The 15,248-nt window shown below is 35.8% G+C and overlaps 1 protein-coding gene across 8 annotated transcripts in view; it reads right to left on the bottom strand.

The window, feature by feature from the left end:
* Positions 1-15,248, bottom strand: part of CNOT2 (CCR4-NOT transcription complex subunit 2) — a 113,493-nt gene that overhangs the window by 53,399 nt on the left and 44,846 nt on the right. The window contains exon 3 of one of the 8 annotated variants that reach the window (XM_036865345.1): positions 1,913-1,970. The exons of the other annotated variants lie outside the window; for them this stretch is intronic. Within the exon in view, the coding sequence (XP_036721240.1) occupies positions 1,913-1,933 (21 nt within the window). The 5' untranslated portion in view covers positions 1,934-1,970. The remainder of the gene's footprint in view (positions 1-1,912; positions 1,971-15,248) is intronic. 8 annotated transcript variants of the gene reach the window in all.

The following is a 15,248-nucleotide window of genomic DNA, read 5'->3' as shown; positions in this document are numbered from 1 at the left end:
TTCTTCCTAATCCAAAAACTGTTTACTGAAATTTGGTACCTGAAGCTGCTTTACTGAGATGACATTCCCAAAACCATGTACACCATATCTTAGGGTGTGCCCCCACCAAATCTACAAACTCTCTAAAGAGTATTACCAAAAGGTCTATCAGCGCTCCTGATCAGTCTGACTTTGATCTAGGGAGAATATGTTGTGCATGCTTCAACTTGAAGAAACAGATTTTGTGGTTTTTCAAATTCTTAAAAGTTGCCTGTATCAATATGCCTCTTACAGATTCAAACTTATAACCACCAACATACAAGCTTTAAAAGACACGTGCATCATCCTAAAATCAAAACACTAATAACTCAAAAAGTGCTAACCATAAAAAAAGCACACAATCATATATTAACTAAAGAACCAACTATAAATGGTATGCCTTATGAGCAATAAGTTAGATTTGAGAACTCACACAATAGGGCCTAAAATTAAAATAAGCAATATTTTATCCTTAAATATTAAGATATAAATTTATAAATTACAAGTGGAAGAACATATAACAGTAGAAGGCCCATAAGTTTAGAATATAAAACAAATCCTCTAAGTATGAAGGGAATGTTTTTAATGAGGGTGACTATCTTATGCCAGTGTCAGAGGTGGGGGTGGGGAGCGCTCGCTAATGCAGAGGAGAGAGGGTGGGAATCCACAAGAAACTGATGGATGGTCTGCTTTGCTGGGGGATATGGATTTCTACAAGCCTTCCAATAAATTTAAGAAACGCTCAAACTTAGAGGAAAGGAGAGAGAAACTGCTGAGGATTCTGTATTTTGAGGCCCTGCTTTGAGACTTGAAATGCCAAATACGTGGTGCCCCAATCTCTTTAATCCTGACATACTTTCTCTGAAGAAATGTTAGCCATCACAGGCTATATTCTATTTTTCCTGGGTATAATTTTGAATGTCTTGTTATGTGCAAAAGAATCTAGAAATAACGTGAATAAGAATTATATGGGATAGATCTGGGAGAACTAAAGAAACAATTTTTGAAGCCCTTCTGAGAAGTAAGAACCTAAAATGATCGTATTTATTTGTGAGCAAAGTAGTGCAGACCCAGGGCTACACTGCTATAGAACTATTTCTAAAAATTCTGCATTAAGAAAAAAAAATCTGTATTGTTAGATCATGATTTTGGATACAAGGAACACAAGCAGACAATGACAGGAGTGTTAGCATTTTACACACACACACACACACACACACAATTTGGTGAGCTTGTTCACTCAACAAATGTTTGCTGAACTTTGTACCAGATATTGTGCCTTCACTGCTTCTATACTTATTTTTGTTAGCCTCAAATCTAGAGATGGGTAGAAATGTTCCAGTCTTCCTGTCTAGATTTCAAGGAAAAAGATGTTTGAAGTTTCTATTCCTTCAAATTTTAAAAATATAGCTACTTGCCTGAAACTTCGGGAAACGGAAGAACAGCATGTCTAAAGCTAGTGGAAGGAAACTAAAATATGCCTCCTTCTGATACCAAGTTAAACGTAGCAAAATTTTTAGTCTATGGATTTATGCTTTCCCTGACTTTTTCTCTTAGCTTCTTTTCTGAAAATGAGTTTTCTGGTCCTGCTATACTCCGTGGAGAATATGAAGTTTAAAAAAATCTAACAAACGTCCTTTGTATTACAACATTAATGGTTTATTCAGTTTAAGGTTTTCCCTCTTTCACATCTAACTAATAAGAAATGAAATTATTTCTTAGAACACTAGGACTTTAATAATTTATGAGATAATTTTATGAAGAAAATAATTTATAAGAAACACTATATTTTTAAACTAACAAAATGACTCACTGAAAAAATGGCCCAACATCCACCCTTAAAATACTGATGACAGCACCATTTTTCCCCCAGCCTTTCCCACCACCTACTTACCTGTGCAACTTCTTTCAACATTGGCTACTCTGGGGATTGGAAAGCTCAGGGCTGGAGGCTGAAGTGAAGAAGGAAAGGTTGGAGGGTGAGCCATGGCACCAGCCCCGCACTAGGAGCGCCCCTGAGATACTACAGCAGGGTTGACACCATAGCTCTGAAGTTCAAACTCCAGCAAACGATAAGAAAGGAGTCCAACCAGAACATGATAAACGATGGGATTCTTCCGCTCTTTGAAAAATAAGGAAATCATGCTATAAAGATCTGAATGTCCAGTTTCAACATTATGACTCCCTGTTCACCTCTTCATCATTCCCCAACCCCAGATTCACCTCAGACTGATTCAAAGTGCTAATCAAAACAAAGAGGGTGGGGGGTGAAGTGCACAAGTAGAGCTTTCTATAAACTTGCACACAGAAAATGAGGATAGGGTTCACCTGGCCATCATAAAAACGTCCAAGACAATATGTTAAAATACTCTGCCTATCTGCCCCTTGAATACTTTCTTGCTCTCCTAAGCACTCAACATTAAATCTAAGGCTCTCATACACATTAACATTAATACCATCAGCCAGCAATATGACAGCTGGACTATTTGGATGTATTGATATTTAAATTCCTAAAAGTGGGCCAATGAGCTTTTCAAAACCCAGGGATAACTTTTGGTATAAGGATATTCCTTGGGGGAATTTCCTGGCAAGTCCAGTGGTTAGGACTCTGCACTTCTGCTGGGGGCCAGGGTTTGATCCCTGGTCAGGGAACTAAGATCTTGCAAGCCGTGCAGCATGGTCAAAAAAAAAAAAAAAAAAGTATATTCTTTGGGAGGAAACTAATTTCTTAAAAGTGTTCCACTCTGATAAAAGCAAATAAGGACCCCCTCAACTAAAATAACTTTAATCAAACTAGATGATAAAAAAATTAGACTTTTAAAGAAATAAATCTAAATACAGGACTTAAACTGTGACTTCTATGAGAATGTGAATCCTCATTTTATAATATAAAAAGTAAATTACTGATTCAGAGGAAACTAGACTCTGATTATTATGACTACTAAAGCTAATAAAAATAGATGCTCATTTAAGTTATTTAAAGATAACATCTACTCAATAACATAAATATTATTGGAGGTGGCAAATGTTTTAAAACAGTAAATTAAATATAGTGAAGTATCAGAATCCTAAATTATGTTATATGAAGCAATTAAAAATAAAAAGTACTCCTTTAGCAAGGGAACACAGGACTTTTAAAATACTTCTAAACATCTTGCCATATAAATTAATGCAGTAAACATTACTCAGTAAGCATCTACAATGTAATGTGCTAAACATAGTTACATTTATATACCCTTATGTATTTTATCCATTTGATGCTCAGAATAAAGAACATCACAAATCAAAGGGAGTAAAGAAGAAAACACATTTACAATGCTCCTGCACCATTACTCTGGCCTCCAGGCCTTAGTGAACTTACCCTTCATTACCTCTAATCTCCTACCATTTCCCCCTTCTCTTATTGTGTTCCTGCCCCACTGCCCTGCTCCCCTTGCTATTCCTCAAACACAAAAGGCATACTCCTGTCTTCAGACCTTTATACTTCTTGTACCCTTCAAGAATGCTTTCTTTTTAGGTATCTACATGGCTTCACCTCACCATACTTCATATATTGAGCTATCCTAGTGAGGACTTCACTGTTTATTCTATTTAAAAGTACACTATCCTTTTCCCTAACCTCTTAGACACTCTCTATCCCCTTTCCTGTTTTAATTTTTCCTCCATAGCATGTATCAAAATATAATACACAATGCATTTTATTTATTTTGTTTAATGTCTTCCTATACTCTAAAACATCAGCTCCACGAGAACAGAATTTGTTTATTTATTTCGTCTCTTTGTTCACTTCTGTCTCCACAGAATCTGGAACAGTGCCTGGCACTGAGTAGGCCCTTAACATGAACGTGTCCTCCTTTTAGTCCACACATGCTGTTACTTGAGTGTTATTTGACAGTAACCCATCACTGCAGTGCTTACAGCACATGTGAAAATTTTATGAGCAAAACAATTATTTTAAAAAGTAATGGAATTATGTCAAAAATTAATGTTAATTTTTGTATTTCTGAAACATATGAATAAAATTGTTTTATGCCTTTTTCCACTGAAATTGACAACCACTTCCAAAATACCTAATAGACTAACAGACACCTTCAGTGGTTAGAATGCCATGCCATGAGAAGTACCAAATAAGGATTTGGAGATGAAAAATTTTTTTTTCTATTTCCCAAACTTTTTCTCAAGTTAGATTACCTTTTAAAAAAAAGCTGTTTCACGAGTATTTCAGACTTAACAGTTTAGTATGATGAGACAACACACGTCTCTTTTCTAGCAAAAAATCCCACTAGAAGAATTATACTACTTAGAGCCACTGGGTTGCACTGTAGTCCATGGGAATATGCACTCCTTGAGAACAGTGTACTGCTAGAGCAGCCTAACACAGTGGGCCTGGTACAAATAAGCACTAATATGTGTTGAGAGTTTATCAAATGATAGGTATTACTCAAAGCACTTTAAATATATTACTTCACTTAATCATAACAAAACCCCTATAAGATGTACTTTTACCTCAAATTGAGGCACAGAAGGGTAGGGCCTATGGACTCTCTTTAGATTGAAAATATTTCTCTATCACAGTTATCATGAAGAATACCCAGTCCCTGCAACCCTAGTAAGATACTAAAGATTTAATCTCCACAAAAACCCAAGTGGATAGACTCCAAATTTTAGAAGTTAGCCAAAGCGTAGGTGAGGGTGGGGCATGGGCTTGAAAATTGAGAGATGAAGACCTACACTCTGAACTGTGGGATCCTCAGCTTTCTTTCCTTAACCTGCTTACAGAACACGATCAGTCAGACTTAAGAACCATCCCTCTACCCCACCTTTCCACCTGTGGAAAAACTGAATTGCTCCAGAGAAACAAATGTCACACACTATCAAAATGAGGTTCTCCCCAATAAAAAGGTTAACTCAACTACATGTTAACACAATGTCCACAAACACTGTTACCACTTCTTAAAAACTTATTTGGAAATAATTTTAGATTCACAGAAGAGCTGCAAAAATTGGACAGAGTTCCCATATGCCCCATCTTCCCCTAGTGGTGACATCTTATTAGTACAAATATCAAAACCAAGAAATTAGCTATTATCTAACAACTTCACATGGATTTCACCAGTTTTCCACTAATGTTCCTTTTTCTGTTCTGTTCTGATCTTGGTTAAAATGGTCTATCTGCCCATTTTCTCCATTGTAAATTACTATTTTCCTCTTTAAAACAATAAATGTTCTGAAAGAAGTACTTTGAGAGCATGCAAATACCTGTTTGTCCTTAAATTTTTGCTCACTAATTATGACATTCAAACATGGATAGTGCCTACAGCACCTATTACTGTGATGGTCTAATGATGATTTTCTATTTTCCTCATTTCTTCTACACTATATTTGTGCATCAAAATGTTTCTACAAGTAGACAAATCATCTTTTAAAGATCTCACTCTCAAATATGAATAAAGTGTCAAAGACTTTACCTAACTGACCCAAAGTGATATAGGCAGAAAGTGAAGAATAACATCTCAAAACCAGAGTCCTTCACTCTATAACCAGCATATTCTTTGTTTTATTACACTGCTTTCATCCCAGTAGAAAAGAACAGGTTTAAAATTTCATATGCCCCAAGCAGTCTCTCTCGGTACTTCTGGCCCTAAATAAGAAAGACCTTTACTTTTCTTTTTCCTAGAAACAATATCTTCCTATTTTCATTAGTACATGTAGTACAATGTCTTTAATTTACTGGGTTGGGTTAAACAATGAAGTGATGATTTAATATTCCATGTGACAGAACACAAATTTTTGAAGTAAGGAATACAAATTAGTAAAATTATTACCTCAGCTGATAAGACAAATGGCCAATGTATGTATGGCTCTATTAGATTCTAGGGAATCTTAAGGGAGGGAATGCAAGGGAAATTGTTCAACTTTTTGCTTCAGGTAAAACAGAATCACAGCTATAGATGACTCCATATATGAATTGGAAGTTATTTACTGACCTGTACTGTTCGATGTTTCTTTCCAAATGACCTTAAGTGGTGAGAACAGGTCTGATATTTCTTTGTATTGCATACCACATACTGCCTTACACAATAGAAAGTATTCGAGTCTTGACTGAACACTGACACAGAAGCTTATTCTCTCTCTCAGGAATGATTTTTCATCTATCTTCTCAACCAAAATATAATTTTTTTTAAATGAAATCTTAGGACTTCTACTTCCAACCTAGATGGAGGAGTGGGAATCCTCTCGCCCCCGTGTCACCTGAAACAACTTTAAAAATGGATAAAATATATTAAACAATGGTTTTCAGACATAGGACATCAGGCAGTACAAGATAATAACCCTTGAGAGAAGAGAAAGAACTGATGTGAGCCCTACAACTGCCCATGCTTACTGAATGGAGGAGTTTCCAGGTGCAGGTTGCAATACAAGGAGAGGGAGTCCTGGTGAAGGCCAGCAATCTCTGTGAATTGAGGAAGTGTGGCTGAGAGTCTGAGTAGGCTAAGGTATCTAGAGTGAGAAGGCTAGAGCAACAAATAAGAGAGAGCTGTAAAGAGAAAGTGTTCTAGAGATCTGGAAAGGGTTCCTGAGTCTTCAGCTAAGTACTGATCAGCATATGCATGTGAGGAACTGACCAGAGGCTGGGAAAAGAGAGAGCAAAAACAATCTCTAGGGCTCACACAACTGTGCCCTAAGCCAGAGTAGAAAAATATTGTAATTCACAGGGCGTCAGATACAGTACTCAGAAGAGTACAGCCTCAGTAGTTGGGAAAAATTAGCCCTAGACTAAAGGCTACTGTGGTTCTTTGTAACAAAACTTACAGTTAAAAAGGGGGGTGGGGTGGGGTGGGGAAATGTCTCAAAGGGCTCCAACAGCTTCTAAGTAACTGTGCCCCTAAGAAAGCTCAAGAATATTTACAAAAGTATGAAAAAATGTATAGCACTGAACAGGTAAAAATTCCAAGAACTGGTACCCAAGCAAAAGTTTCCAGGCATGCAAAGAAGCAATAAAATAAAATACATAATGGGAAACCAACAACAGAAACAGACCCAGAAATGACACAGATGATAGAATTAATAGATAATAACATTATAAAACTGTTATTATAACTACTTTTTGCATGTAAAGGGAAGAATAACTGGCATGATGAAGAAAAGACTGGTGAACTTAAAAACACAGCTATAAAAAACTACCCTAAATACACGGAGAGAAAAAAGATTTTAAAAACTGAACAGGGCAACAGTAAGTTGGGACAACTTCAAGTGATCTAATATATTTGTAATTGGAGTCCCCAAAGGAGAATGGGAATAGAGTAAATATTTACAGAAATAATAGATTAAAAATTCCAACTGACTCACTTTGCTGTATACCTGAAACTAACACAACACTGTAAATCAACTATATGCCAATAAAAATTATAAAAAAATAAAATAAAATAAAATAAATTCCAAATTTGATTTAAAAAAATACTTATAAATACACAAATTTAAGAGGTTCAATAAATCTCAAGCATAACAGACACAAAAAAAACTATACCAAGATACATCATAATTAAAATGTGTAAAATCAATGACCAAAAAATGTTAACAGCAGCCAGAGAGAAAAAGTTACATTATGTAAAGAGGACAAAGATAGAAAGACAGAAGACTTTTTGTTGGAAATGGTCTAAGTCAGAAAACAGAGCAAAATACTCAAAGCACTAAAAAATCTGTCAACTATGATTTCCATATCCAGCAGAAAATTTATCAAAAATAAAAGTGAAATAAAGACTCTTTCAGACATCCAAAATCTAAAAGAATTCATCACAATCAGAAATGTATTACAAAAACGTTTTTTTGGTCGAAGTCTATCTTGATGGGGCTTTTTCTGTAGACCCACGCTGCTGGAAACTCCTCACAGAATAATACATGGTTTGCTTTACTGATTTCTAGGAAAGAACTATAAGACAGAGATGCCACTAAAAGTGTGAAAGATCTAATGGTCATATTTTTTCATCTTAGGTACTGGAATATCCCAAAGACCTGTCCTATTCTAGGATGTGATAGTTTAGGGTGAATATGACTTGAACTTATGTTTAGAGGGCGTGTGAAATTGAGAACCAGGTAGATTCACCTACTCCAACCCTAAAAGTGGCCCTAAAGTAAACTGCTTGGAGAAACTAGATCCTAAAGACTATAGGTGGGGAATTTTTGAAGTATGTCATCAGTATGTCCATATTCAAGCAGAGATAAAAGAAGCTCAACTAAAAGAACTGTGGACTGGGACTTCCCTGGCGGTCCAGCGGTTAAGACTCCATGCTTCCACTGCGGGGGGCGCAGGTTTGATCCCTGGCTGGGGAACTGGGATCCCACGTGCCACACAGCACGGCCAAAAAAAAAAAGAACTGTGGATTGACATGACAACTGTGGGTTAGGTAAACTTTCTTTTTAAAGGGGCTATCTTGAAGATCATGACTCAAACTTTCAAGGAACTAAGGTAAGGTGACAGGCAGTGGAAGGAATCACAAAATGCCAAATTCTTAAATAAAAATTTAATGACCTTAATGTTGTCTATGTTACACATAACTTAAAAAGCTTTTTAAAACATTTAAAGTCCTTCAAGTAGAAGGAAAATGATACTATAAAGAAAGAAGGGAAGGAAGGAAAAAAAAAACAACCTCCTGGATTGGTAGTGTCTTAGGCACTAGCAGAAGCAAACACAAATCCCCTTGGGAAAAATGTCTTTCCATCTAGTCCTCAAAGAAGTCACACAGATTTCTAAGAAACATAAAATGGTAACGTACACACCTACAAGAAATCAAGGTATCATAAGTGAGAACCAGAAGAAACAAAAGACATGAGAATGATCTGTGGCAACTTTCAGCTGCTGGATTTATCACACATTAAACATAAGCATGTATAAAATGATTAAATAAATAAAAGAAGATATATTAGAGCCAAAATCTAAACAAAAAAATAATGTAAAAATGCGAAAAATAATGATAAATATGTGGGTATAGAAGATATAGATAAGATTAACGAACTTGATCTAATGGAAACAGAGCAATACACCTGCCAACTGGTCAATATGCATTTTGTTCAAGTACGTAAACAAATAATTGATATCATACTGACCACATTCTCTAGCTACAGCGGAATATGTGAGAAATCAGCAATACAAAGATAATTAGAGGGGGCTTCCCTGGTGGCGCAGTGGTTGAGAGTCTGCCTGCCAAGGCAGGGGACGCGGGTTCGAGCCCTGGTCCGGGAAGATCCCACATGCCGCGGAGCAACTGGGCCCGTGAGCCACAACTACTGAGCCTGCGCGTCTGGAGCCTGTGCTCCGCAACAAGAGAGGCCGCGATAGTGAGAGGCCCGCGCACCGCGATGAAGAGTGGCCCCCCGCTTGCCGCAACTAGAGAAAGCCCTCGCACAGAAACGAAGACCCAACACAGCCATAAATAAATAAATAAATAAATTTATTAAAAAAAAAAAAAAAAAAAAAAAGATAATTAGAAAAGCCTCATAAGTTTGGAAAATTAAAAACACTTAAAAGAACAGTAAAACAAACCCTAAGGAACAAAAGGAAATATCAATAACTTAAAGAGTATAAATTGATGAATATAAAACAAAGAAATTTAAAGCAAGGGTGACAAATAAGATGAAAAGGCACAGTAAACAATCTTACGGATGAAAAAAGGTGCTAAAAAGAAAAAATATTTAAGACGGTAGCATTATGAATAATTTCTTAATCCTGATAAAGAATATCTACAAAAAAAAACCAAAACCTGCATCAAACATCATATTTACTGGTGAAAAAGTTTGTAAGACAAGTAACAAGAGAAAAATTCCTACTATTAACACTTCTACTCAACCCTGTATCAGAAATATGAGTTCTGAAAAAAAATGCAAGTGATAAAAATTATAAAGTATCAAAACTGGAATTTCCAGATGATATATTTATTTACATGAAAGAACCCACCCCACAAAGAACCTACAGATAAATTATAAGAATAAAAATTTAGGGACTTCCTTGGTGGTCCAGTGGTAAAGAATCCGCGTTCCAATGCAGGGGACGTGGGTTCGATCCCTGCTCGGGGAACTAAGATCCCACATGCCGTGAGGCAACTAAGCCCGAGCACGACTACTGAGCTCATGCTCCTCAACCAGAGAGCCTGCGAGACACAAACTACAGAGCCCATGTACTCTGGACCCCGCACACCCTGGAGCCCACGCACCACAACTAGAGAGAAGCCCGCGCCCCCTGACAAAGAGCCCACACCAAAATGGAAGATCCCGCATGCCTCAATGAAGACCCCGTGCGCCGCAACTAAGACCCGATGCAGCCAAAAAAACAGTAATCAAGTTTAAAAGTCAACTGTATGTCAATATAACAGTACATCTATAAAATATAATTTTAAAAATACAATTTACCAAAAAAAAGCAACAAAAAGTACTTATGTATAACTCTGACTAAAGATTTATAATTCCATTATTAAAAAAAATACAACTTTATTGAGAGAAAATACAGAAGACCTCAGTGTATGAATTCAGGGAGAGGAAGAATAACATAAACGTATCATTTCTTCCCCAAATAAAAATGAAGTCAATAAAATTCCACTTGTAAACACAATGCCTTTTTTTTTTCTTCAAATTCTAAATTTGTCACTGAACAAAAGGCCAAGAAAGTGAAGACAATAATAAAGACCAAGGTGGAGAGACAGACACGAAGATTTAACACAAAGCTATAGTAGTTAAGGAAGTGGGACACTGGTGCAGGCAGAGACAAACACATCAAAGTAATAAAATAGAGATATAGGAAACAGACCCACAAATATAAACAAACTGATTTATAACAGAGCACTGCTAATTAGGAGGAAGAAAGAAGAAAATCAATACATGATGCTAATATAATTGATTATCTTTATGCCAAGAAAAGGAATTTGGTCTCCTTAAACCATATACAAAAATCATTCTCAGAAGGATTTAAACATGAAAGACAAAATTAAAAATCTTTAAAAAGACATGAGAATACCTTCTTTTACTTAATTTCAATAGGGAAATATGTCTCAAACAACCTCAATAAATTTGAAAAATTTAAAATTTGACATTATTAAATGTCAGGTCAATATGAACACTGTTGATGGGACTCAAAATTGGTATGGCTAAACATACCTAAACATATTCCTAGAAGACCTTTTGTGAATTTAATTTTTATAAAATTTGAGACTACAACATGGTTCAGAAAACTTCTCTAACTTCATAAAGCTTCCTCTTCTGTTGTTTTCATGCAGTCTCTAAAAGTACAATGGCAAGTTTTCTGAGGTCTTCTTGGCTCTGTTCCCCTCTCCCACTTTAATCTGCTCCTTCTCTTTCCTCTGTCTCTGTTGTCCCTATCCTGCTCAATTTTGATGCCACTCCCAGAAACTTCTCAACAGGGCCCTGGAAGGGAGCACTGGTGGGTCAGTCTTGAGAGTTCAGAGCTAGGCGGCTCAAGTCACTTTAGGCCTCACCACAGGTCCCTTACCCTGATCTAATAAAGTGGGCAAAACCTCCCCAATTTCAAATTGGCTAATCACACTTACCACTTTCAAAATGGCTCTTCACCACTTTGAGGTGCTTCTATGCTCAGGTCCAGACACCCCAATGCTTCTATGTTCTTATGCATAAAAACTGATAAATTTGGGTCTTTTGTTAGACTTTCACCTGCTTATATTTTGAGGTTCATGGAGATATTTCATCCCCAGTTTTTGTTACAAATGTTTTCATGGGTTTTGGTTTTCTATCTAGTTGTTCTATTTTTATATGCGAATTCAGAAAGACTAAAAAAACAAAAAACAAAAAACTAAGCTGTCACCATCAGTGCAATCATCCCAGAAGCTAAGTAAGGCCTGAGATTATATTTTAAAAGGTAACTATGCACCAGTGTTTTCTTAGGTCAGTCTCCCAAAGCAATAGAAATAAAAGCAAAAATAAACAAATGGAACCTAATCAAGCTTATAAGCTTTTGCACAGCAAAGGAAACCATAAACAAAATGAAAAGACAACCTAGGGACTGTGAGAAAATATTTGTAAATGATGCAACCGACAAGGGCTTAATTTCCAAAATATACAAACAGCTCATACAATTCAATAACAACAACAAAATCAAATCGAAAAATGGGCAGAAGACCTAAACAGACATTTCTCCAAAGAAGACATACAGATGGCCAATACGCACATGAAAAGATACTCATCATTGCTGATTACTGGAGAAATGCAAATCAAAACTACAATGAGGTACTACCTCACACCAATCAGAATAGTCATCATTAAAAAGTCTACAAATAATAAATGCTGGAGAGGGTGTGGAGAAAAGGGAACACTCTCACACTGTGGTGGGAATATAAATTGGTGCAGCCACTATGGAAAACACTATGGAGGTTCCTCAAAAAACTAAAAGTAGAGTTGCCGTATCATCCAGGAATCCTACTCCTGGGCATACACCCTGACAAAATTGTAATTCAAGAAGATACATGCATCCCCATGTTCATAGTAGCACTATTTACAACAGCCAAGACATGGAAACAACTGTCCATCAACAGATGAACGGATAAAGAAGATGTGGTACATATATGCAATGGAATACTACTCAGCCATAAAAAAGACTGAAATAATGCCATTTGTAGCAACCTGGATGCAACTAGAGATCATCATACTAAGTCAGGCAGAAAGAGAAAGACAAATACCATATGATATCACTTAAATGTGGAATCTAAAATATGACACAAATGAACCTATCTATGAAAAAGAATCACAGGCGCAGAGAACAGACTGGTGGTTACCAAAGGGGCAGGGGTTGGGGGAGCGATGGAGTGGGAGGTTGGGGTTAGCAGATGTAAGCTTTTATATATATCTACATATATATTGATATATAGGTATATATCCAATAGGATGGATAAACAACAAGGTCCTACTGTATAGCACAGAGAACAATATTCAATATCCTATGATAAACTATAACGGAAAAGAATATTTTTTAAAAAGTATATATATGTATAACTGAATCACTTTGCTGTACAGCAGTAATTAACACAACATTGTAAATCAACTATACTTCAATTAAAAAAACAGTAACTTTGCTTCTATATTTTCTGATTGATAGAAGTATCTACACTAATGTTTTAACTTTCTATTTAGTGATGAACACACTCCATATTCATGATTGGGGCAAATTACTTAAATATAAAATGTATTTCTGAAAGAGAACACAATATTTCATGTGTAAAAGCCTAGAGCTAAGTTCCCAAAGGAGCACCATAGTGAACACAAAAGGATGCCCACCAGATATTTTAAATCTTCTCAGGAAACACGTCAGATATCAGATATCTGTCAGATATCAGATACCACCTGAACTACTAAGTGGTTTAGACCTAATTACTTAATTTAACAAAACTGTTAACATTTCTGTTGGCCCAGGGGCACTGTGAAAAAATTACTAAGATACTAAGGGTGCCATAGAACCATGTATCTTAGTGAAACTTGCTTTTTGGAAAACAAATGTCACCTCATTTGATGATTTCATAAGATGAGTAAAAAAGTATCAGAACATATAATGCATTCTAAGAAAGACCAACATTGTTAGCATCACGTAATAAGCCAACCAATGAGGAACTTGGGAATTCATTTAATTTGATGTTTTTGGTTGGCCAGAGGAAGAAGAAAAAGATGAGCCATGAATGACAAATAAATGTCAAAATTTATTTGAAACAAATATTTAGGTCATGGAGTCAAAATAACTTTTGTTGCCGATATGATAGTGACATGAGCAGAAGCATCACATTTAAAGTGCAATTACAAAAGCGATCTCATTTTAGCAGGAATTGTATAACTTCAAGTGAAGACAACTTAACAGTCACGCAATTCGAGTTTTTTTATTCCCCTTCCTTCATCCTGTGGCTACAGCCATTTGTTTCCAAGAGTTTCAAGAGCAATGAACTGTGAACCAGTTCACTGATTTCAGGTACTTATTTTTGAACAAATTCCTTCCTCAGCTCACTCTTGCTCACCTTAACCCAGTGCCAAACAGCAAGGATGTCTAAAGCCTCGTCTTTCTGCTCTACGCACTAGATCTATTCTGACAACTCTTGAATTGCTAAGTACTCATTTTTAAAAAATTCTTTTCCATTTTAAGTGTTCTTTATATTATGCATCTTTAACATATGTAATATATCAGATTCCAAGTGCTCTGATGCTGGTGTTGTTTTCAATCATACTAGAAGCTATCAAGAAAAGGTTATAAGCTACTATGTTACAACTATGACTCTAAGATACCATCAGTTGTAAAATACATCCTGATAGCAGAAAGATAAAAATTTTCAATAATGTGTTATCACTTATAATAAAAGAAATGGGGTACTTCATTGCTTGTTTACATTAAATTTTTACTGCAGTGCAAAAGAAAAAAATGTAATTTGTATACAGTATTGTACAATACTCTTGCATACTGAATGGAAGCACACCTACCAGATGAGTTTGTATGTGCGTCATTGATTGTTAAATAATTAGGTAACTTGTGTTTTAAATGCTTTACATTATGCAGAATTGTCAGATATCTGAAATGTCAGATAGGTGTTGAGTGTTTTAGCAATATCTGGGAAATTGTTTACGGTTTGGGGTGGGCTGGAAAGTCATTATTTTTTTTCCTATTCAAAATAACAGAATATAGGGTACCACTTTTCAAAAAATTGCCACATAATACATAAAGATGCACCTATATACTGAAATATATATGTAATAAAAATATAAAAACAAAAAGAATGAAACAAAATTCAAACAACTGAGTACTTCTAGGGAAGGAGGCAGTGGAAGGGTGGGACACGGAAATATCTCCATTAAGTACAATATACAAGCTGTAGAAAAACGCGTATTTTTTAAAAACAAAGACAACAAATCACATCTGCACCTATATAATCACTAGAAAAGATACACACTAAACTGTTAAAAGTAAAATTGTGAAGGTAAACTTTCACATTCTATAGCTCTGTAATTTAAAAAACTAATAGAAAGGAAATAAAATAGTTAATGGCAGGGGGAGAGAGGAGGAAATAGCAATACATTCACTGCCATCATTCTCTGACAGGATACATTTCACAAAGTTAATGTGGTATTCTAGATAATGAGGTATTCTTAAGGAACATACAGACTAGGATGCATTAGATCTAGTTTATAAATAACATACATTGAACTAGCTAGCATATGATGTGATCAATGACCTCAAA

This window comes from Balaenoptera musculus, chromosome 10, assembly GCF_009873245.2.
Source record: "Balaenoptera musculus isolate JJ_BM4_2016_0621 chromosome 10, mBalMus1.pri.v3, whole genome shotgun sequence".
Classification (NCBI taxonomy): domain Eukaryota; kingdom Metazoa; phylum Chordata; class Mammalia; order Artiodactyla; family Balaenopteridae; genus Balaenoptera; species Balaenoptera musculus.
Note: the sequence above shows the minus strand (reverse complement) of the source record. Positions and strands in the feature narration are given on the sequence as shown.